The sequence below is a fragment of the Lontra canadensis genome, unplaced genomic scaffold (genome assembly GCF_010015895.1).
Source record: "Lontra canadensis isolate GAN:19392208 unplaced genomic scaffold, GSC_riverotter_1.0 scaffold73, whole genome shotgun sequence".
Taxonomy (NCBI): Eukaryota; Metazoa; Chordata; class Mammalia; order Carnivora; family Mustelidae; genus Lontra; species Lontra canadensis.
In genome coordinates this window covers 257,880-281,943 of record NW_022631067.1, presented here as the reverse complement: position 1 = coordinate 281,943, position 24,064 = coordinate 257,880, and the positions used below count along the sequence as shown (strand labels likewise).

At 60.4% G+C, this 24,064-nt stretch overlaps 1 protein-coding gene across 3 annotated transcripts in view; it reads right to left on the bottom strand.

Moving 5' to 3' along the window:
* The window catches only part of RASA3 (RAS p21 protein activator 3), a 113,330-nt gene that overhangs the window by 8,314 nt on the left and 80,952 nt on the right, over positions 1-24,064 (bottom strand). For all 3 annotated transcript variants that reach the window (XM_032880995.1, XM_032880996.1, XM_032880997.1), the window contains 15 exons: positions 18,554-18,634; positions 18,130-18,202; positions 15,541-15,617; positions 13,795-13,899; positions 12,193-12,349; positions 11,169-11,317; positions 10,269-10,383; positions 9,072-9,146; positions 8,217-8,340; positions 7,057-7,163; positions 6,272-6,349; positions 4,410-4,487; positions 3,285-3,358; positions 2,266-2,372; positions 1,689-1,771 (listed from right to left, as the gene is read on the bottom strand). In XM_032880995.1, coding sequence (XP_032736886.1) covers positions 1,689-1,771; positions 2,266-2,372; positions 3,285-3,358; positions 4,410-4,487; positions 6,272-6,349; positions 7,057-7,163; positions 8,217-8,340; positions 9,072-9,146; positions 10,269-10,383; positions 11,169-11,317; positions 12,193-12,349; positions 13,795-13,899; positions 15,541-15,617; positions 18,130-18,202; positions 18,554-18,634 — 1,483 coding nt within the window. The remainder of the gene's footprint in view (positions 1-1,688; positions 1,772-2,265; positions 2,373-3,284; positions 3,359-4,409; positions 4,488-6,271; positions 6,350-7,056; positions 7,164-8,216; positions 8,341-9,071; positions 9,147-10,268; positions 10,384-11,168; positions 11,318-12,192; positions 12,350-13,794; positions 13,900-15,540; positions 15,618-18,129; positions 18,203-18,553; positions 18,635-24,064) is intronic.

Genomic DNA, 24,064 nt, shown 5'->3' with positions numbered 1-24,064 from the left:
TCGGGAAGACACAACCAGTGAAGCAAATGACCAGCGACACGGGGAAGGGGGGCTGGGCCTGGGGCCACAGCAGACAGACCATGTGCACAGGCCTTCGGACGCAAGGGCGGGTCTGAGCTCCTGCCCCACAGGAGACACGCGAGCTCCTTCCACCTCCATGAGCCCATTTGTGCCTCCGGAGACTGGGCCAGAGTTGTAACCCCCTCCCAGGCCATGGCAGCCATGGCGGCCACAGCAGTGGGCAGGGGCACTTCCTCCCCGACCAAGCTCCAAGGTGTGTGGTGACAAGGAGACCTGGACATGCCTTTGCCTGTGCCACACAGATGGTCCCCGGAGGTCTGTGCTTTTTGAAAAGCATCAAACAGTAAGCAGACCTGATGTGTGGGCTCCCCTGCAGGACCCTCTGTGGGGACACACAGCAAGTCTCCCCATCCGAGCCTTGCCCCAAATCAGACCCGGTGATGTCACTGGCGGCTCCCTCGGAAACCCCGCCTGCGCTCGGCCGTGTGTGCTGGTGATGGGTGTTTTGACGATGCAGGCAAGAACGCTGTCACGTCCCACACCCACTGGGCAGTGAGGGACGCCAGCCCTGAAGAAGACATGGCCCTGACAGACTAGGGTGGAACCTCTGTGGGACGGAGCTCTCCATGGCAGAAAGCCAAGAAGTACTGAACGGACAAGGGAGGCCAGGAGCAAGAGGTGGACACAGCTCAGCGTGTGTCCCACGGTCACCGTGAGCCATCCTAACAAGACACACCCAGGGGACGTGGTCATCTCCACGGGATCCAGGCAGGAGAGGGCACCTGAACCTGCCACCCAATCTGAGGGACACCCACAACACCTGGCCTCTGTGCTTTAAGAACACCGAGAAAGGCTGAGGAATGTTCCAGGTCCAGAAAAGGATGGAGAATGCACCATGTGGCGCATGGCTGGCGACACACAGCAGCTATAAAGACGGCCAGGAGCTCAGGTGGCGGAGTCCCAACACAGGCGGTGGTCAGAGGCGATGCTGCACCAGTGTTGGGGTCCTGCCTCTGGAGCTGGGGGTCTGCCTCCACACCAGAATGTCCTTGTTTGCAGGGAACACACTTGAGTGTTTATGTGGCTCAGAGAAACACGTGTGTACGGAGAGAGACGAGGAGGTGGGACGTACATGCTCAGCAAATAGATAAAGACAAACCACATGCAATAACGGGTTCGGGGGGTGCCTGGGTGGCTCAGTGGGTTAAGCCTCTGCCTTCGGCTCAGGTCATGATCTCAGGGTCCTGGGATCGAGCCCCACATCGGGCTCTCTGCTCGCCGGGGAGCCTGCTTCCCCCTTCCTCTCTCTGCCTGCCTCTCTGCCTACTTGTGATGTCTGTGTCGAATAAATAAATACATAAAATATTAAAAATAATAATAATAATAATGGGTTCGGGGACACGGGGGTCCTACTGTATTCTCGCCACTTCCCTGTAAGTTCAAAACCAGATCAAAATTTGTCTCAAAGAAACCCAACGGTCCCGGAGCTGGCCCTCCGGCCTCTGGAGCTGTCAGGAAAGCACTTCCAGCAGGTGCTTTGCCTCTGGCCAGCTTGCAAGGACCCCAGTGACGGGGCTGCAGGAGGAGGGCAGCGGCAGTGGGTGCTGGTGGGGCAACGAGCGCAGAGGGAGAAACCCCCAAGAGCCCCGCGGCGGTGCCTCACTCACGTTCTTCATCTTGAAGGACTCCTCCTCCAGTCTCTCCACGGCCAGAATGTTCTCGATGGGAATGCTGCACAGAGGCTGGTCTCCTGCCACAGAAAGGGGTTCATGACAGGGTGGGTGAGAGGCTCCCTGCCTTAAGGGGTCGCAGGGGGCACCGCAGAACAGCGGGCCTCATGCAGCAGGACCTGGTGCTGCCTCCCGGGAACCCTGACCTTCCAGCCACGTGCCTTCTCGAGGAGCCCTGTTCCCACATTTTACTTCCCAGTGCCATGTCGCCGAGACCTATGCCCCCTCAGACCCAGAGGACACGGCCCATGAAGGACCCCGACTCCCATGCCAGGAGCCCAGGGGCACAGGCCCACCTGCTCCCCACCCCCACCCCCACCCAGGCCACCTGGCAGGCGGACGTCTCCCACGCACTCCTCTGTGACCAGAAACTGCTCACGCCCCGGGACACTTACTCTATGCGCTTCGTTTCATCCAGGAAAGCAGGCAGGAACCCCATCAGGGCCCCATTCCAGGCTCTGGCCCCTCAGAATAAACTATGGGAATCCAGTAAAAAGCCAGTTTCTCTCGTTACCTTTGCTTCTCTGGTAGGTAAACTCGTGGTTGGTCAGGCGGAACCATCTTTTCTTAAAATTCTTCATCCCAAAGCGTTTTCGCCCTTGTGCCCTCTTGATCATGAACCTGTGTGAACAGGGCACGTCTGTGGGTGAGTGTTGGGGCTCGGGGCACAGCCAACAGCTTCCCACACCACATCTCACTGTATTTCCAAGTGATAGGGTAAAACACCAAAAGGCAAAGGTCTCTACTTTTGCAAAGTTTAACTTTTTTTTAAAAAAAGATTTTATTTATTTATCTGATGGACACAGACCACAAGTAGGCAGAGAGGCAGGCGGGGGGGTGGTGGTGGTGGGGAAGCAGGCTCCCCGCTGAGCAGAGAGTCTGATGTGGGGCTTGATTCCAGGACCCTGAGATCACGACCTGAGCCAGAGGCAGAGGCTTAACCCACTGAGCCACCCAGGCGCCCTGTAAAAGTTTAAGTCACAAGTCGACAAGGACAGCAGGTTCATCAGGCCTCCAACAAAGCAGCCGCCCCCTCCCCACTCCCACACTGGGAATACCAACAAGGGAGGCCTATACGAAGGTGGGCAGGCCTGCGCACCCGGGGCAGAGGTGCTCCAGAAAACAGAATAATGGGAGCCGGGGATGTTTCAGGAGTGGGGGGCCTGGTGGAGTGGAACAGGGTCTTGAACTCGGGTGTGAGCCAGTCCACATGCAAGGCTGGGTCAGCCTCTCATTCCCCTCTCTCCCACAGACAGATGTTTCTCCACTCATACAACCCGCAGGGCAGAGGCACAGAGAAGGCAAGTCAACACCACGTCTCAGACTCGCACTGTGAGCAGTCTTACTGGATCAGACATGTGGACAAAGACCATGATGTCCCAGGCCAGGACAGCCCCTGAAGGGTCTGGCTGCCTCTGAGTTGGGAGGTCACCAGCCACGTGGGCAGAGATGCCCCAGTTCACGGCAGGGACGGTCAGGAGCGCCGCCCCCGTGTCTCGCTCCTGCTGGCCCAGCAGCAGACGTGGGCCTTACCCTTCTTTAAGCAGGATGGGCTGCTCTATGCTCTTGGGGTCTCTTCTCCCAGAAGATGAGATCAGATCTAAAAACTAAGGTGGGAAAGACAGCAGACAATTAAGGGGGAGATGGCACACTTGGTTACGTTCCTTCTCACACACAAACAGCAGAACACTACATCTCTTCCTGATGCCAGGAGAGAGGGGAATCTGGGTCCTTCTGCAAGAATCAGGGGGTCCTAAGCGTGTCCCTACTGCGGCCAGGAGGGAAGTGTCCAACCCTGAGCCCGGCCTCCCAGCAGACATCCCCCGCCCCCGCCAAGGAGGTACCCTGTACCCGCAGCCACCGCTCCACCTGGCTGCCAGGCCTCTGGTGACCCTGGGAGGCCCACGTGCACGTCAACAGGTGACCCAAGCATGCATCTCTGCAGGAAGGGGAAGCAGCAGGGGCTCTCCTCCCGGGACGCCCTCCCCTCCTAATCCGACTGCCATGACCTGTCTGGATTCCCTCCCCCAACCGTTGTGTGCCCCAGCTCCTCTCCCTTCCTCCCCTTCTGGATCCTGGTTTTTATGATTTCTGAGAAGTAAGTAGGTGTGAGTGTTTCTAATCGCAACAGAGAAAGTAAAGCTTTAGGATCCAGAAAAGATTCTCTCCATGAGCCATGTCCCTGATTCTGGGTGCCCTGGCTCCATGACTCAGGCATCTGTGGGGGCCCCAGAAGTAGATGGCCAGAAGGGCGAGGAAAGGGATTTGCAAGAAACACAGGGCAGTCTTTGAGAGAAGTACAACACCCAGCACTGAGGGAGAACTCGTGACGGTTCCAAAGAGGAGAGTCTGGAAGGGGTCCACAGTCCCCAGGGTGTAGGGAGTCTGGGGACTGTAGGGGGTGGTCAGAACAGAAGGGAGTGCAAGGGGTTCACAGGGTCTGGGGTGCAGAGAGTCCTGGGATCGTGGGGGTTTTGGGGTGCAGAGTTCAGGGACCGTGGGGGGTGTCACGGACTACCAGGGAATGATGCTCTGAACTTGGGACAGTGGGTAATGGACAGTTCTACATTCTGCGAATTTTTACTCCATTTTCTGGAACTACAGTAGCATGTCAGGACAGGGGGCAGTCCGTCCATGTTAACTGATACCCGCACTCACATTTTTTACTGCATCAGCATATTTTTGCTCGTTGAAGAATTCATAAAATGCAGCCATGTAGGATTCCTTGAAACTCGCCTAAAATGAGACAGGTCACTGAACAAAAGCCTATGGGTCTGGGGCACATGGCTCCAAGGGAAATAATCTGGAGGCACGCGTCACGACCGGCTCCGGTGGCGGTCACTCAGCAAGTGGAGGTGCCAGTGTAACTGTGGCCCCAGGGTCAGCCCGGGCACTGCCCATGGAAACCACAAAAGCAGGCACAGCCACGCAGACGAAACCCCGGAAGCCGGGGTCTGAACCCTGAAAACAGGTCGGGGTCCCTCAGCGAGCATGGAGGCTGACATCTGGGTTCCAGGTCTCTGTTGCTGACACGGGTCACACGAGGCTGCCACACGGGAGCCTCTCCTGGGACCGGGAGGCTGGCGAGGGCCCTGACAGGTGGACGTCGGAGCACCCCTCAGGGACACACGGAGGGCAGCCCTCCCAACGCTGTGCCTGCAGCAAGCACCGTGTCACGGAAGGTCGCTCTGCAGTTTCCGGACGCACAAAGGTGGGTCCGCGCAGAACTCACAGCCAGCCCAGACCCGTTCATCCAGGCTCTGGCCGACAGACCGTGGAGTGGCCGCTTGCTGCGGGACGCCACACACGCTTGGCTCCGCTGCAATCTACCCAGTGTCTCCCACACGGGGGCTGCTTGTCGGCAGCGATGGGACCCCCTAGACAACAGAAGGGGAGGGCTGTGCTGGGCTGGGCTGGGGGCTCCTGCAGGTCCAGGCACAGGGGAGGCCTCACTCCACCCCACTGGCCCCATCCCTGTGCAGCTGGCCTTGGCCTTCAGTCCCCAGGGCATGTGCCCAGCCAATCCGCATGTTGACATCGCTACACACAGTCCCCAATGTCCTCAAACCTGCATGTCATGACCCGCGTTCTGGGGGCTGTGAGGGCCGGGATAGACCCTCGGGACCCAGGCAGGATATGGCGTGCGGCAGGCGGCCCCCGGAGGAGCCCCTGGCCCGCTCCGGGCAGCAAATCTGCCTCAAGCACAGACAACCTCAGAGGCTCTCAGCTGAGGCCCCCGCAGCCCTGAACCCCCACTTGGGAGCTGGTAACGCACCACGTGCTCCTGTGACTCCCTCTGCCATAGGTTGGTCTGACGGGGTTTCAAACCCACTTGTTCATGAGAAAAATGAAGTGAGTTGTGAGGGGAGCACGGCCCCCCCCCCATGCCGCTGAGGAGCCCTGTGGCCGAGGGCCCTGCCCTGCTGAGCGCGTTGGCCCAAACACAGGAGCTCTGGTCTGGCCGGGGGACTGCTGGGCCCTGGGAGGGGCAACTCCGTGGTACCCCAGGTCACCCTCTTGCCCAGCAAGACCTTGGCGTTCCCTACCAACAGGGACTTTGACTTTTGGCGGGGCCGATGTCATCACTACCCGTTCTCTCCAGGGAAGACTCAGGATTTGAACTCCTCCCCCCTGGCCTTGCCTGCAGCATAGCGGGGTGAACCCACCACTGGTCTGGGGGATGTTGTGTCTTTACTGCTTGTTAAGAGACATCATCCTGCACGGTGCTGGCTTGTGAAGATTTGTGGCTCGTGGTCATCCCCACAGCGGACCTGAGCGGAGTACAGGCTCAGAAAGCAAGCCCAGTCTCTAAGGCTAATGTGCCCCCAAACAAAACAGTCTTGAAACGCAACGTTTCACGGCTCAGGAAGGCAGAGAGGAGCCCGCAAGCCGCTGGAACGTTCTCTCTGCTCAGACGGCGGGTGGGGGCCTTGTGGGTTTTATTGCTTCTTACCCTGTCCCTGCGTTGAGCCCACACTCTCTCCTGGGACAAGCAGACACCGTGAAAGTAAATGACTTACGGATTTCGACTTGGACAAGCTGCCCAGAGTCTGAATAGTCTTGGAGATGAGCGTCAGCGTCCTCGACGTCTGTGGGTCCTGTCAAAGGGGAACGAGAAAGGCAAGTCTCATTTCGGTTCCACAGAAACGTTGCGATTGAACCCAGAATCGCACGGCCGGCAAAACGGCGACAGCACGTAAAAGCCCCCCAGCCCCCGCGTGCTGCTGGTGAGCAACAGGAGGCCGGAGAGCGTGGGACACGGGACGTCCCTCCAGGCTCCTCCTTGGCGCTCTCGGCCCTGCGGGCTGGACCCCAGCGCTTCCCCAGGGCGCCGGCCAGCGCGCAGGGCAGGGTGAGGAGAGCAGCTGCCCACGGCAGGCACGAGGGCACCTGTAAAGGAGCAGCCTCCCCGCCCTGCCCCGGGCGCCCATGGCGGGGCTCGCTGGCCCGTCCCCTGGCCTGGAGGGTTCATTTGATCCCTTGAGTCCCCTGGCCCCAGGCTTCCTGCCGAGGTCAGTCACTGCCAGGCACGCTCCGCTGGTGCGTCACTCGGAGCCTGACCTGAGGGGCTTGGGCTGCACGTGCTGACCGCGTGCGACTGAATGCATGGCAGACTGACAGCGCTCGCTCTCCCCAAGGTGGGAGTGAGGGGCCCTGGTCACGGCGGCCAACCGTGCTCCACAGACGCAGCTTGGCCAAGGCGCCCCCCTTCTCGTGGATAAAGGAGTTCACGGCCCCCCCGCCTCCCAGCAAGGTGCCACCAGGAGGGCGGGTTGGCCAGTCCACGGGGCAGACGCACACTTACCGTGTGGTGAGGCGTGAGCTGGAAGAGGTTGGGGGACAGGATGGCGGGTGCGAAGAACCTCAGGAAGATGAAGCTGCTCACGGCCGTGTACCTCACGTCCAGGTCATCTGCGGCCACGACAGGGCGTCCGGTGAGGGCGCGGAGTCCCGGGCCTGGCCCGAGCCAGCGCACCTGCCGGCTCGTTCTCCCCTTTGGCACCACGAATAGCTCAGCGTCTCCTGGGGACGGGGCCATGACAGGCAGGCCCTGGCTCGCCGACCCCGAGTGACCCCGAGTGTCTGAGGGCCGGGGCGCCCCGAGCTTGAAGCCCACGAACTTGAAGACAGCAGGGCCTGTCCACAGAGCTGGATGTGAGGCCCAGCCTCCACGGTGAGACAAGCTAAGAGGCATCCCCACTGGCGGGCAGGAGGGGCTCCCGGCAGGGTCTGGGGACTGCTCAGGGGGCTCTGCGGTCCCTGGAGGCAGCAGGACACATCTGGGCTGATCCACGGGCTCCTCAGGAAAGGGTGCGGCAGGGCCTTGGTCGGGGCCTGCTGGATGGCGTGGGGACCCAGACACCGCACTGCCCCCTCCTCAGCCTGGACCCCAGGCCTCAGTCAACCTAACACTTGCCACCCAAGCAGGCCACCTTTGTTCCACCCGTGGGCATGTCTGCACACGATGAATCCCCAACCAACAGGCACGACTGAAAAGGTGATTCATCCCCGGGAGCCCTCCTGTCCCACGTCCACAAAGGGATCATCCTGTCTCTCTTGAAGGTGCAGAAGACAGACGTGTACAACGTGGGGTGCTGACTGCTGCCTTGACCTTCCGGCCAGAGCCTCAAAGAACCGGGAGGGCGGCTTCTCCGATTGGACAGGCCCAAACGCCCAGCAGTTACCGCTGCGTCCTAAACTAACCACTGTCACAAAATCTGGCCAGCCAGCCTTCCCACCTGGGGCCTGGGCCGGGTTCCCCTGGGGGCCACGGCAGGCACGACCCGGAGCCCGGCCGGGCAGGAGAGGGATGCTGTGTGTGCACGGGCACCCACCCCGCGGCCACAGCTGGAACCACGTCTACATGGACTCCGCAACGTCCCTTCTTGGCTTCGAGGAGCCTGGCGGTGGGGAAAGGGACCTCCCCGTAAGGAGCCTGGGACGTTTTCCACACCAAAGACTCACCCTGGAAGCGTTTGGCAGCCGCCTCTCGAAGAGAGAAGAAAATGTCACACATGACGGTGGGGCAGCTCACCCCCGACTTGGTGATGGCGCTGAAGATGTGGTCCACGTACTGCCGCAGGTTCTCCTGCAACGGGTGCGGCCCGGTCACCCCGAGGGCCCCTGCGGCCCAGGCTGCCCTGCCAGCCCCCACGGCAGTCGAGCACACCAGGGAGGGAGCAGCTGTGGAGAGGCGTGGCGGCCACAGACGCACGTCCCCTCAGCAGGCGCACGAGGCCGTAGCGGTCAGCCGTCAGCGGGCGAGCACCGGGCGAGCCCCTGCAGCTCTGCGGGGGGCCAGCCTCGCGGTTCCCTCCCCAACGTTGATCTCACTAACTGGGACAGGGACGAAACCCCCCAGAATGCACCTTCCGACAGAGAGCCCCATCTCTTTCCCTCACAGGCATGAAAAAGACTTACCCTGAGGAAACCCTATGGAAGATGACAGCTCCTGTCCCATCAGAGAGTCTGGTTGTCCTAAAGACAGACCCTCTTCAGGAGAACACAAGGGGACACAGCCAGGGTTTGGGACCCATGTCTGCTGCCACAGGAGGATGGACCAGACTGGGAAGAAGCCGGGTCACGGGCCAGCCCGGTGGGGAGGCTCCGGTCACCCCAGGAGAAGGGACGGCACAGGAGTCAGCAGCCAAAGGGCTGGTCTCCCTGCTGCTGGCCCCGGAGGACACGCCGAGAGAGCGTCCCAGTAGGGTCCCACCCCAAACCCTAGAGAGACGCGGAGCCCCCAAGGTGGCCACGTGCCCAGCTCCTGCGGCTGGGCAGCCAGCTCTGGAGAGTGCTGAGCAGACGAGAACGTCTCACCATGTTGTTCTCCAGGTTCTCCCCATCCTTCAGCTTCACAGGGTCGATCTCACAGGGTCTGTGGCCCTGGCATATCTGGAAAGTGCATTTACAAGGAGTGAATGACCATTGGTCCAGGATCCCAGGTGGGTGGAGGTCAGGGGCCTTGGGCTTGGGAGCGACCTCGGGAGCCACAGCCAGGCCCTCCACGGCAGGGGGAGGAGGGCCTTCGGTACGGCCACGGGTGCCGCCACGGCCTGTGAGGAATTCTGGACCTTCTCGAAGACCGCTCCCCATCAGTGCACGTGACCAGGTTTCATCAGGGTTAAAAACGTGGTTCCTCCCAAGTGCTGGCAGGTCTGCGCCCACGGATCAAACCAGAACGCGAGTCTAAACTTCCTCACGTTCCTGCACTTGATGAAGCTGCTCTGAGGGAACTGCTGCCCCTCAGGGACCCCACAGAGGTCGGGCAGGGCACTCGGGGCCGGGGGGAGGAAGCATGGGGGGCCTCGGCTGCGCCTGCCCCGGCGTGAGCGGTACCAGAAGGCCACGCACAGCCGAGAGGACCCTAGAGAGAACGCTGCACGCGGGTTCAGGGGACCCACAGCTGAAAGAAAGGGGTATTCTCCGAAAAAACAGTGTTTCTCTGCGTGTCTGTCTTGAGTAGAATGAAGAACTTTCTTAAGTAAACGTTTTTTTAATTTGAGACAATGAGAAAGATCCTGGAGCACACAGGGCAGGTCCCTGCAGTGAGGCTGGGGAGGAGGTGGCATGAGCCCCTCAGTCAGGGGCTCCTGCGTGCCACCCATTCTGCACGGCCGCCTGCCGTCCACGTGCAGTGTCATAGCGGGGAGGGGATCACGGCCGCCTGCCGTCCACGTGCAGTGTCATAGCGGGGAGGGGATCACGGCTGCCTGCCGTCCATGTGCAGTGTTGTGGGGAGTGTCACGGCTGCCAGCCGTCCATGTGCAATGTCATGGGGGGCGGGTGTCACGGCTGCCTGTCGTCCATGCACAGTGTCATGGGGGATGGGGTCTCAGTTGCCTGCCGTCCGCGTGCAATGTCTTGGGGGGCAGGGGTCAGAGCTGCCTGCTGTCCACCTGCAGTGTCATGGGGGGGTCGAGCGTCCCTCACGCCCCTACGCAGCAGCACTGGGCCTGCTGGAGACCCTGATGTGCCCAGTCCTTGGGGGCCGCAGGGTGGGACCCCCCCACTCACCTCCTCTATGGCGGGCTTCAGGGTCACGTGCAGGTAGTGCATCCCGGCCAGCTTCATCGTCTCGTCAATGCATTTGGAGGTCAACGAGTTTCCTCGGAAAATGGTGTTGGGGTCCCTGTAAAACAGCGTTGGAGGCAGGTCTGTCTTGGAGAGCAAGGGGATGATGGACACCAAGCGCGACCTTCGGCACACGCCCAGCGGATGCAGAGACAGACCCAGCTCACCCTGCTTGTCTGCTTCCAGATGTTCTGAGAGGAAAACGAGACCCAGCCAGATGTTTCGCATCGGGACATCCTGAGCCCCTCAGGCGGGCGTGTGTGACACACCTACCGAATTCCGCCGTTGGACCATTCAGCACAACCTCCCCACACCCACAGCCCCGCCCCTTTGTGAGGCCCCTTTCGCACCAAGTTATTGCCTCTAAGGACCAGACCCAAGGTCAGCCGGGAGGTCCAGCAGGGTCGAACGTAACAGGACATGCTTCACGCCATCTCTCCACTCGGGTGCAATCTGGATCTGAACCCAGATTCTGAACCCAGAGCTCCAGGGACAGACTCTTCTTGGCAGACCCATCCCCGCAGAGTGGGCACAGGTCCTGGGGCAGCCATGACCCGGCCCTCTGCTGTGGGCCTAGTACTGAAGCTGCCGCCCTCTGATCACCCCCGGGGCAACTGCGCCCTTGTTCACCTCCTTCCTGCACTCACACCTTGGGATTTCCCAAAAAAGGTGCATTTTTAAGAAACAGCGTGTCTCGGACAGAACACCTGAGCCGGTACGGGTCCCCTCTGCTGTCCCAGCTCTGCACTCTCTTTAGCGCTGAGGGCACTGCCCCAGGCCGGCCCTCACCACGGGGTGGTCCCTGGCTCAGGCCGCAGCCCTCGGGGAGGTGAGGTCACTCACTGGGTCCTCTGGACCTCGGCGCTGGCGATGGCACTGATGAAGGGCACCACTCGGCCATAGTGCAGAAAGAACCTCACGAGGGGGACGGCCGCCTCCTGCTTCTCCCTGCAGACCTCGCCCAGGACGTGCGCGGCGGATGCTGACACTGGCTGTGCGACGGGAGAGAACATGGAACCCCAGCAAGAGCCCCCCAGCTCTGGGGGCTGGCTGCAGACCCCCACTCCCCACCGGGCATGGTCAGTGAGTAGGTGGTTCAGGGTCCCCACGCCGGGGGCCCGGACCCCAACTCTGTCCCGTAGTGCCTCTCCCAGCAAGCTAAGCAAAGAACCACATCTTTTCTAGAGCCCACGTCAAACCCTCTGATTTGTACACGAGCTCCAGGTCCGTTCCTCGGGGTCCTTCCACCCGATTCCACCTCTAGAACTAAGGTCGATGACCTCAGGGCCTCATACAAATCTGAAACCATGAGCCTTGCTGGGTCCCCGCAGGGCTCTAACTGCAGGTGGGGTGTGGGGCGGGAGGCTCTATCCCTCCAGCAAAGGGAGATGCAGGTATTTCTGGACACAGAGCAGACTTGGGGGACAGTAAGCCACCCACCAGGAGCTGGCTACCCAGATGCAGGGCCAGAGGTGGGCTCCGTGCCTTGTGGGGGTGGATGTGGGCGGGGGGCAGCTGGGAGGGGCTATGGGGTGGAGCTAAATAAGGATGAGGGAGCTGAGGGCTGAAGCTGGGGTCTGAGCCGGGGTGAGGGGGGAGCCAGACCGAGGCATGGGACTCAGAAGTCAGGGGCAGGGTTGGGGTGGGGGGCTGGAGCCAGATAGGACTGGGGGACCAGGGTCCGGAGCTGGGGTCCAGAGCCGGGAAGTGGGCGGGGGGCCGGAGGAGAGGAGCTGGGGTCAGCAGCCAGCCGTGGAGGGCCGTGGGGGTCTGGAGGGCCGCGGGGGTCTGGAGGGCCATGGGGTCTGGCTCACTGGCGGGGGCTGCAGGCGCCCAGGACACAGCAGGAGCCCGCGCACTCACGCACCTCCATGTCCGCAGACCTCAGCAGCAGGTCCCGCAGCGGGCGGTAGTAGTTGGACGAGAAGACGTGGTCCTCAGTGTACACCACGTTCAGCCGCAGGGACCCCAAGTCCCCCGGCTTCAGGCTCTTGCTGCCGTTGTCTCGGGGCTGAAGGAAGTACCTGGACGTGGGACACAAGGGAAGGGCGGCGTGAGGCGGCAGCACCCTCCAGGGGCCGGTTCTCTCCAGGATGCACTGGTCGCCTGTCATGGGCTGTGTCGGGGTCTGAGGCAGGAGGGGCTCCAGGAAGTTCTACTAGACACCTCTCTGCCCCCTGCGCTGGGGCCACTTCCCTGTTGACCCCCCGGCAGGGTGTTTCTTGTGGGAGTCCCCACCTCTGCAGGGTCCGAGTGTGGGGGCATGCTCGGTCATTCCCCACGGCACCCCCACAACACACGGGGTCCAGGCGCCAGAGCCCTTCTCAGCAAGAGACCCCTGCGGGGTGCGTGTCGTGGGTGCCCCCCACCTTATCTTCCCTCTGGGGGCTGATTACACAGGAAGGATGGAAGGATGGAAGGAGTAGGAGTTCGAGAAGAGGGAAATGAGAAAGGAGCTAAGGGAACCCCGTCTGTGGAGACGGGCCCCGGACAACGGAGGGCAGCGAGAGCAGAGCTGACATTACTCCGGCAAACGAGCGCCGGAGCTCCCGGTGGCAGAGGGGATGCCGACGGCGCTGGGAAGCAGGCCAGCCACTGGAGCACGGGGTCCCATCCTCGCGGTTTTCTCACTGGACTCTCCTGTCTTTGGTCCCACCCCGCGAGGCCGTGCGGGAACCCTGGCTGCTCTGAGCTGACGGGCCACGCAGCCTGCCATGGGACGTGGGCACCCTGCATTGGGCAGGGCACCTGAGGTCCTGGGTGGACATCCACTGGACTGCCGTGTAACTGTCCCTTCTTGGTGACAGGACTAGGAGTGCCCCCAGCAGGAACAGAACCCGCTGTCCTCATGGAATTGAAGACAAATTCCCGTGTCCCGGTGACTGTAAACTGCCGTGAGGAACCACACACAGAAGCCCACCCACATGGTGGGTCTGGCCTGTGGCATATGGCCTGTGACCGCGCCATGTCCCCATCGTGGGTGTCTGTGGTCACAGCGATGACAGTTGCTGCTGATTTGCGAAACGATCAGGAAATAAAACAAAGGCACTGGGTGGGCTTGGAGGCAGAGCGTGGGGAGGTTTGCCTGGTTCCTGGGCAGGTGGCTCCTGGGAGGATGGGCCCTGGGGAAGGCCTGGCGTGGCGGGCCCTCAGGAGCACGTGGCCTGCCCTCCCTGCCTGGGCCTGTCCTCAAAGCTGCAAGGCTCTCATGGCCCTGCCTCTGTGTCTGTCGACGGCCTCAGCCACCATTCTCGTGACGTTCCCCCGCCCCCGCCTGCCAAAACGGCAGCCGTGCGCCGCCTGTTTCTCACCGGCAACCCTGTCACCTCGCCAGAGCAAATAGGGACCATATGCAAAGCCACAGCGTCTGGCCAGTGGGAGCCGACCTGCGCCACCACACTCGGGCTGCTCAGGGCAGCTCTGTCTGTCCACCCTCCAGGGCGGCGTGGGCCATGCACAGACGCCTTACCAGGCCTCGTAGCAGCTGGACTGGCGGAGCACGTTTAGTGGAACCCTCAGCTCTCCCAGAAACTCATCTCCAAATTTCAAGTTGCTGGCATTCCAGAGGTCAACTCTGAAAAACAGCCAATGGTACACAGATCTCCGTATGGGGTGACCTCAGGAGGGCAGGGGACAGCAGCACTCCTCAGCATCCCCAGGGGCATCTGGGGCAGATCAGAGCCCCTGGTCCCATGGCCCCCTCTCTGTGAGGAGCGACACCGACTGGGGATGTCTGAAATGTGTGGTCAGCGCAGGATGTGCCTGGCACGGAGACGGGGGTCTCCCTGGGCCTTGGGGGCAGGGAGAGGAGCTGGGGGCCTGGTGTCAGGGTGAGGGGCCTTCGGTCTTCTCAACAGCATGGGAAGACGGTGCCCCAGGGCGGCACTCTCGGTGTTCCCTCTGATGTGGGGCCACGGCAACTGTGCGTGTGTGAGGACGAGAGCACGGAGAGAGGAACGGCGTCCCCGGTGCGAGGCAGCAAACATCCGCGCACCCCACGGTAAACACCTGCACCAGATTACTCCAGGAGTGGACAGCCCAAGACCAGTCCCCTCTCACCACCCTCGGCAGTCATGGGGAAAGTTCTAGAAGGCCGCGTCAGCCCTCTGTGGCCCCCGAGGTCCAGACGGGAGCCACAGGTGTCTGGAAGGTACAGGGTTTACTAGAGGAGCACGTATGCGTCAGGGACATGAGGAACCGTGGCCCCATGGCACTTTCAGAATAAGGAAAGCAGAACCTTTAATTCACCAAGCGGCCCCGGAGTAGAGCTGCCAGGCTGTCTTTCCTTCTTTTCAATAAGGGCAACATTCAAGAACATTTTTGGTTCGTCTGCTTAAAATGCAACAGCTAGGACTCACTCTCAAATTTAAAGCCCAATCTTGTATGAACACTTCTGTTTCTGGACAAGAGAGAGACTTGTGTGTCTGAGGATGGCTGGGGCATGGCCAACCTCCAGCACGGCCTCTGACCGCCACCAGCACTTTCAGACACGCAGCCGCAGGTTCTCTCTAATGGAAGACTTAAAGCGGAAACACCTCAACCTGTGTGTGGAGACTGGCCTCCCTCAGCGCTTGAAGCCACGAGAGGAACAAAGAGCGAGCCCAAGGACCCCACACTGGGTGGGGGGAAGGGCCTCCGGCTACGCCCCCTCCCGCCTGAGCCCCATCTTCCCAGTGGGAAGCCTGGGAGCCCACAGGAAACCAGACTGCAAGCCAGCTCAGATCTGCAGGGTCCCTCAAGGTCAGCCCCGGGCCAGAGCGACGGGAAAAGATGCCCAGCTAGGGTCTCTGAGGGCACCAGGTGCTTGGGCGTGAGGTGAGACCCTGAGGCTCCCAGGACCGATGCGGCTGGAGCTGCGGTGGGCTCTGCTGCAGACCACACACACCCAGGCCTGGAGCGCGAGGACCTCCGGGCAGCAGGGACAGGTGCGGGGGGCAGCATGAGGCCGTCGGCCTCCCCTTGCGGAAGGTACGGCACTAAAACCACACCGTCCCTTGCCCGAGTCAATGTCCTCTCAGCCACCCCACGAGCCCCTGGCAAGTTCCTGGCTCTTCCTTCAAGCCAACTCCCCATGTCCTAGTATTGAAGTTACCAGAAAACTGAAAATTCCTTTCTTTGCATTCCCTTTCTTTTAGAAGCACAGAAAACCAACAGACGAGGTGGGCTCAGGCTGTAGCCGCCAGGCCAGAGCCCAGAAACCCTGCTTCTCGCTCACCGGATCTCAAGTTTGTCCACGTCCTCCTCCTCGAAGTCAAAGTGGGATTTCCGGCTGTAGCTGCAGGGTCTGGTCACCTGGAGGGGCGGACGGGAGGAAGCCCGTGTGTGCCACGCCCTTGCCCGCAGAGCACCCTGTGTCCTGGCCACCCCAGGCCTGGGGAAAGGCTGCGGGTCCCCCACCCAGAGCAGAGGTGGGGTCTCAGCCTGCAGGCACGGCTGAAGCCTCTTCGCCAGGGGGCTTGGGGCATGGGCGGGGCTCTGCCTCACCCCGCCTAACGCCACCACCTCCCGGCTGCGGGCATCCAGCCAGCTCCCTCCCTCCTCAGCCCCATAGCTCCAGGCGCGTCCCCTCCCATCCTCCCTGTGTCCCAAAGTTGCTCCTCCCCAACCTTCCCATCTCAGCACCTCTGCCCTTACAGCTCGGTGGCCGCCTGGGGTGCTGACACCTCGCAAGCAGGGGACCCGTTCAGCCGCCAGCCGGCTCAGGCCTCGTCCACTGCCAGCTGAGGCTTCTGAAAGCCTCGTGGAGCCCCCACTAGTTCCCCTCACCCAGCACACAGCCTGCACCCCTGCCCAGTTCATCACCGGCCTCTTCCTCGCTCAGGCCCGTGTTGGGAAGCCTGAAGGTGACTCTGAAATGCCACCTCCTCCAGGAAACCCCCCAGAGCCTCCACCATCTGACATAGCTCACGGTCTGGCTTCTAGTGAGGTGGTCACAGGGCTTCTGCATGGGTACCTAACGCATCTAGGGAGGGAATGAAGATGGCTTCCGTAGAACCTCAAATAACTTCGTTCAGATACTGAAGAGTTTCTAAGGAAGCCTAGGCATTACCCTGGAAGAAAATGGTTCGGACACTACTTCCTTGTGAAACCCCTATAGGAGGCTGCCTATGACCCCAAAGCCAACCACTGGGACTCAGGCTAAGTCAGAACTGTGGGGTTGTTGGCAAGAGAAGGAGAAAGCAGGTGCAGAGAATCCAAATGGGGATTTAGGTGTTAAGCAGGGCTCAGACCTTTGAGTCTCAGACCATAAACTCCAGAGAGAAGCACATTCCAAGGTCCTATGGTCTGAGACTGTGAAGGAGGCAGGTGTCAGGTAGGCCCTAGCCACAGCACCGAGGGCCCAGGTCTGGACCGTCCCTGGGACCCTGCAGGATGCAGGTCTGTGCTCAGCGGCATGTGGGGCTGGCGAGACTCATCTAGCAAGTGGAGCCCCACGTTTTTGCAGAGTAAAAGAGAAGAATATGACACAGAAAGTGGGTGTCACTATCCAGGAGGCCCACACGGCAGCAAAAAGCCTGGGCCTTACTGTGCGCAACGCAAGCTTGGGAGGAGCTGACCTCAGCCGTTCCAGGCTGCAGGGACGAGGCAGGCCGGTGCGGCTCTAGTACAGAATTCAGACCAACAGCTGTCCTTACTCTCCGTCCCAGACCCCTTCCCTGCTGCTGGAGCCCCGCCATGGCCCCCCTCCCCCGGAGAGAAGGCTGACCGCTTCAGCTTCCTGACCAACCCTGAGTCTTTTACCCACTTTCTGCACTGGGTGATGGAATAAGCATGTCTTTCTGGGACAGAGAACGGTGCTGTGCCCTTGGCACTCCGACTCCACGCCCCTCACCACGGCCCAAGAAGCCTGACCGCAGCCTCCTGTGTTTTAGAAACCTGTGGGCTTCTGGATCTGTCAGAACATGTCCAGGTCCTCCGCACGTGAGCGCATCGGTTCTGAGCCAAGTCCCCGACTTCCAAAACTCCCCCTTCTCACCCCAACCTCACCCAACGTTTAGAGACACGCTTCCGTGCAGCCTCACTGTGCCCCTCCCAGACTGCACCCAAGGGTCGCCGTTCCGGGAAGACTCCTTCCAGGCAGGACTGGGGGCTGTTTGCTTGTGGCTCCCCAGGGCCACTGATTTAACAGTCACTTCCCCACGAGCACGACCCACCCTGCGCACGCTTCCCTGCTTGGGGCAAACTCAGGAATGCAGGGGTAGAGCCTCATTCACCCTCAGCCCCCAGGACCCGGGCCACAGGAGACCCTCGAGAAACCCTCGTGGGTGGAAACAACATCACCCCAAATACACTGCCTCTGGGCCAGGGTCACACTAAAGCAGCCACGTCTGCTACTGTCCTGTCGATGGCCTTCGGCCCGCAGGCCTCCCATCTCACTAACGTCAGCGGTTCCCAGTCCTGAGAGGACACCAGGGGATCTCTGGGTTCAAACGCATTTGCTCTTCTGCCTCAAGACCCCTCCCTATTTCTGGGGAGACAAGCCTCCCTCCATTGCTCAGGAAAGACCGGGTGAAGCAAGCGAAAACCAAAACCCCAAACAGGCAAACAGTGAAAAACACGCCGATCGTGACAACTTGGGAAGTACAACTCGTCAGGATTCAACTCAAAACCAAGGAAGCAACAAATGGCCTTTCTCCCCAGGGGCCAGAGGGGAGTTCCTGGGAGCCCGGCTGACGCCGCAGGCTGGGAGGGAGGCCTCGTGCCGGGGTCATTCCAGAACTTGCAGGAGGAAGCCGGGGCCCAGGGCCGGAAACACGCCTTCCCCAAGGTCTCCATGTGACATTCACGGGGCTCAAATACCAACCTCAAAATAAAACACCTCATCAAACTGGGGGTTGTTGGTCTTCTTTTTCACTTTTGTCTTCTTTGCTTCTGATCTGTAACCAAGGAGGAAGGGTTAAGGTTAAAACCAACGCTGTTGACACCGAGTCTTTGCACCTTCAGACTGAGTGATCAAATGCACCAGTAACCTCCTCCTGCTACTTATACATATTTCTGTTTGCCTCCAACCCACACAGTATGCAAATCAGGAAGCTTTACTGAGCCTAAGGCACCCAGCGTGGAGAAGAGAGGGGCTGTTTCCAGAAAGCAATCTCAGGGCCACAGAGGAGACCAGAGTAAGTCAGAACGCCACATCCCAGCGCACAGCCTCTCCTGCATTTCTGTGGAAGCCCCAGCATCGTCACAGCGGGCGACTTACCCACCCGCCCCATGCACAGAGTACTTGCCTGCAGGGTCCGGCCAGTGTCACAGTCGCGTAAGGATCACACTGCCCGTTCACGATGGGGAGGCCTTGGCACTCGAGGATGCTGAGGAGAGAGACGGGGCGTCAGGAGCGGGGTGGGAGGGGCCCACAGGCAGCTTCCCCAGGTGGCTGTGAGGCCGTGGCAGGTGGCTGTCCACAGCCAGGGCCAAGGGCCATGAGCCCTGGGTGGCTTCGGTCACCCGTGGCCCAGACGCTCCTAATAAACACGGACGGGTGCACCGAATTGCAACCGGAAGACACGTGGGGGCAGGAGAGTGCAAGCACTGCCCTCAGGACACAGCTGTCTTATCTGAGGGGCACAGGTTGCTGGGACCTCCCGGGGGCGAGGCCGCTGCCTTCACGTCCTGAGAGTTCAGCTCCCCTGGGAGCTGACGGACCAGGCGCTGCGATGAGGCCATGTTACAGGTGGGAAAACGGGGGCCCCAACAACGGAGGGGCCTGCAGACCCAGCCTGTGCATGAGCTCCGTGCCACGCACGCCGCCCAGCAGACACCATGGGCTCCGTACCACGCACGCCGCCCAGCAGAAGACTCCGATCCCTCCCACAGGTCCCGGCACAACTGTCCTGCTCCCTGGTTCGCTTCAACTTCTGGAGCCCAGCTGGTCACACAAGCTCCAGGACCACCATTTCCCCTCATCCTGTCACCCCTGCCATCCGACTGTGCTTCTCCCGACTGTCCCTTCTCCAGGCCGTGGGTCCCATCGTCCTATTCCTGGCACGCCGACTGGGAGCACCGGCTGGACGTTAGGAATTTCAGGCCGCCTCTGTCCAGGGACTGTTTGTCCCACCACATAGGTGTGGCCCTCTGAGTCCGCACAGAACCTCCAATGGGAACAAGGATCTCCACCGGGTTGGCAGGGGTTCAAATGCCTCCCAGCCCCACACGGGCCCCTTCACCTCCGCCTGAACCCAGGGCGTTACCCCTCTTTATTCGCACGGCTTGCGGGAGTGCTGGCAAGTCCCTTCCTCTCCAGAACCCACCAGCAGCGGCCTCAGACTCCCAACAGCAATCTCTGTCTCCCCTCCCACCTCCAGGCCCCACTTGGGAGCCCTCCTGCCCCTTGCCACCCACACACCTGCAGAACAAAATCAGGACCACTGCAGCTCCCGGGTCTGCTTCCCTTACTTGGGGTCACAAAGCGAAAATGCCATTTGCCCAACATCCAAACTGTCCCCCTCGCCCGGCATCCGGCTCCTTAGCTGTCTCTGTGGGAGAGGGGGTCCGGGTCCCAGGACTGCATCGTGGCAGGACCGTTGTCCTCCCAAAGAGGAATGTCCGTTTGGCTTCACGGATGTACGGTCACTTTCCCTCGCAGAGCTGAGCACTCCAGCTTCTCCTGGGCACCGGGAAGTCAGGAAACAACTGGGTTCCGCACTCCTTCATAAGCCAAGCCATCTTGTGTCCCTCTTGGGAAAAAGTTCGCTTCTAGCATTTTACCAGAATATTTCTTTCTGGTTGCAGGGTTTTGTTTTCTTCATTTCTCCTTCATGGTGCTTACAGCCCTTCAAGTCGCGTCCACGCCAGTCCCATGATGTGAGCCTTCCCTAATTTTTCCAACTCTTTATTCCTACTCTACTTTACGAAGTATTTCTGGGTTTCTTTCCTAGATCACCGACTTGGTCTTCGGTTACCTTCCGCCCTTCATTAACTCATCATTAAAGAAATATTTCTTCATGCATTAAATCATCGGGAAAGAAAGATTTGTTGCGATCTTATCCGTGGCAAGCACGTTTCCAGGAATGGGTGCCATGGGGCAGCTCGCGCTTACTCGGCTGCGGCTGCAGACTGAAGGGCAAGACAGGTGGGGGAGAAGAGGACCCAACAGGACAGCAGCTGTGAGAAGTGGGAAAACAGCTTGCTCAGGGGACGTGCGGGGAGGCTCCCGTGCTGACCCGCAGCAAATGACCCAGCTGAATGCAAACACGCTGCTTCTACATTCACTTGTTCATCAGGAAGGCCTGGACGGTAAGTGTGCCCACATTTCAGATCCTCAGAGACCATGGGTTTCCACGGCCAGAAACTCGACGTCATCGCTAAGCACCAAAGTGAAAGCGAGTTTCCCCACATCTGATGCCCTAGAGAAGCAGCTGCTTCCAGCGCCCGCATGTCCCCGTCGCTCCTTCCTCTGAAGACCAACACGAGAAACACGCTATTCTCTGACTCAAAGCAAAGACTAGGTACTGACTGCACCTGCACGAAAACATCTGGGAGGAATAAAGGACCCTCCCGCCCGGCAGGCCCAACACGCAAACCGGAGGACGTGCGCCAGACCCCCTCCTGCTCCGGCCCTGGGCAGCTCCAGGTGGGCCACGGCCCAGCGCACGGCCGGTGGGCACTGTCGGGGGCTGCCCAGGGCACACAAAGCCAAGCCCCCCTGTACTTCACACAAAACGCATCTCTCCAGGCTTACTGTCTTCAGAACAACTTCTAGTGACTCTTCGGAATGTTCTAGAAAAATAGAGAGAAGTAAAGTATTTACTCTGCTGGGCATTCCTACCTCCAGGAAAGGACACTGTGACATACGGAGTGACCAGTCAACTAATCTGGAACCCAAGGCACCACAAGCACAAGATTTCGTACACATTCTAACATCTACAGGACTTTGTATTCGAACTGACCCATAAAACGTGGTTGCGCCTCCCAGCTGGAGTAATGGTCTGCGGCTCCGGGACCTTGTTTCATCCCCTCCCCGCCAACCCCCACTGTGGCCACAGGCTGGTGCTTCTGCTTCCCACCCCCATGAGCAGGACACAGCCTGCCTGCTGGACCACTGGCTGCAGAGGACCCGGCCGTGCGGTGACAAATCTCACCGTGGCCACCAGCCACTGGCCGGCCAGCTGCTCCACCTCCACTCATGCTTGGTCCAACCTCAGACAGAGCCAGGGTTGGTAATTCCCTAATAATAGAAAACAAGATCTTTATTGGATTTGAGACGCTGATGGAAGTCCGGAAACAGGTAACCCTCACTTGGGTGCACCTCAAGGTGGAGGTACAGGTGGTTGGTGCCTGCTTCCCCGGCCGACAGCCCTGCAGCCTGGGTCTGGGTCCGGGGGACTCCCCAGCAGCTGCCTGCAGGACCCCAGGACCACAACCCCGGTCCCCAGCTGCCTGGCCCCCATCCCGGTCAGGGAGGCTCCCCAGCGGGTGCCTGTGGGACTCTCAACAGGACTCTTACGTGGTGGGAGACGGTGGAGCCTAGAGGTGGCAAAGTGCAGGAACCCTAACTTTCAGACGCAGCAGGTGGCCACAGGACACCCGAAAGAGACTGCCCACAGCGCCAGGAAAGGCGGCGAGCCCAGCAGAGCCCAGCGCCGTGCCAGCCGGTGCTGGGCGGGCTGCTCTTAGCCGTCAGGCTCTTGCAACACTCAGCTCGAGCGAAGGAAATCTGGAGATGCTCACGGGCAAACATGTCTCCCCGCGAAGGTGGAGGCCGCAGGAGGCCGCGCAGGTGTTGGCAGGGAGCAGGAGCTCAGGACAGACCTGAATGAACGATTAAAAGGTTTATTCACCCTTGTTGGGGATGAAAGAAAAGCACAAGACAGTCCAGCCCGAGGTCTGGCTGTGAAGACGAGCCGCTCCCACGGGAGCAGGCACCTGTCGGAGGCGGGGACTGGTAGACGCCCTCCACGCCGGCAAGAACGGCAGGATGGTGGGTCCCCGAACCACCTGAGGCTCGCGCAGATGTCCCCGCAGCAGACGAGGACGTACGAGTGAACAGACGGAAAAGCAGGCTTACAGTCGGAAAGGCCACCGCGGAAGGTCAGGGAGGTTTCTGTGAGCCTCTGCCCGCACACCCACCAGAGCGCTCAGCCCACAGCACCGTCCTCCCAGCTTTCACCCTCCAGCCGGCCGGGAGGGGAGATGCTGTCCGGCCTGCCTCGCAGCCAGCCGGGAAAGCCCACAGGAAGCGCTCCGGGTGCCGAAGGGCAGGGAACTCCCAGGGACGCCCCGGGAAGAGCCAGAACCTCACAGAGGGCGACCTGCCATTTGGGGAAGGTAGACGAGGCCCCGCCTTGCTCTTCGGAGGGCGGGGACGGGAGCACCTGGCGGCGGAGAGCAATAAGCTGGAAGTAGGGAGAGGGAAGGCCGGGAGAGAGAGCTCAGCCTGGCCAGAACACCCCCGGGCACCCCACAAAAGACCACCAGGACAGATGAGAGGTGAAGAGAGCCCAGAAGGATCTGAGAGTGCATGTAGGTCCTGTAGCCTTTGGGGGCAGGATGGTCAGCCAGCAAGTAGGAGTCACCCGCTGTGAGGGGCTAGTGGTGGGTCCCCAAGGAGATGCGACCTGGTTTGGAAACAGGTTTCTGCAGATGTAATCAAGCCAGGCTCTTGAGACGATGAGCTTATTCTGGATTCAGGATGGCCCTACACCCAATGACTAGTGTCCTTACAGGAGGGAGATCGCTCAGACGCGGGGTGGGGGTGGGGGGTATTGTGAAGAGGGACTGCCTGGGCGAGGGGGAGGGGACCGTCCCCTGAAGCCTCCAGACAGACTGTGGTGTGGCCGGACTTCAGAGCCTTCAGAACGCGGACAGAATCCGTCCCTGTTGTTTTAAGGCACGTGAGACTGGCTGGAGCAGCCCTCAGAAAGTCCCGCCCGGCAAGGAGGGAAGGCCGCGTGTCGGGGGCTGCTGGGACAGGTCCGGGCAACAGGTGCCGGCTGAGCCTAGCCCCGCGCTTACAGCGAGGGGCGTGGGAGTACGTCACGGTGCTCCCGGGCAGGAGGGAGGGCTGAGGCGATTCTCGGGCAAGCAGCGAACCCTACTGGAATGAATCTACTTTTGCGCAAGCGACTTCTCAACGGTCTCGGCCCCGCTCTTAACTTCTGCCGAGCCCTTGACACACCTCGAGGTTGGCCCAAGCCCGTGTAGCCTCTGAGAGGCGAGGGCCTGAGGCAAAGACACAGGCATGAGCACGTGTGATTCCGAACAAGTGCGGGAGAGATGCGGAGACGCAGGTTGGTACAAGGAGACGACATGCGGAGCAGGTCGGGGTTTGCGGCCTGCCGCGGGTCTGGGGAGGTCTGCCAGCTCGGATGCCGGGATTTCAGGTCCAGAGCCTTTCATATCACAGGCGGAGTGGCCATTGTCTCCTGCTCTGTCCCAAAAGTCCCCTATGCACACAACTGACTTGGCTCTGAGGAAGAAAGTCATAAAATACAAACGCGATTGCAACATTAGAGGAAAACTTGTAGCTACAAATGCCTACGTTAAAAAGGAATGAAGATCACAAATTAATAACCTACACTTCCACCTTGAGAAACCAGAAAAAGAAAAGCGAAAAGCCTACACAGGCAGAAAGAAGGAAATCACACAGATAACAAAGGAGAGAACAAAGGAGAGGCAAAGCGGGACCTTTGAGAAGAGCCACAGACTCGACACACCTGTAGCGAGACTGACAAAAAAGAAGACTCAAGTCATTAAAATCAGTAATGAAAGAGGGGACATTTCTGAGATCTTACAGAAACAGC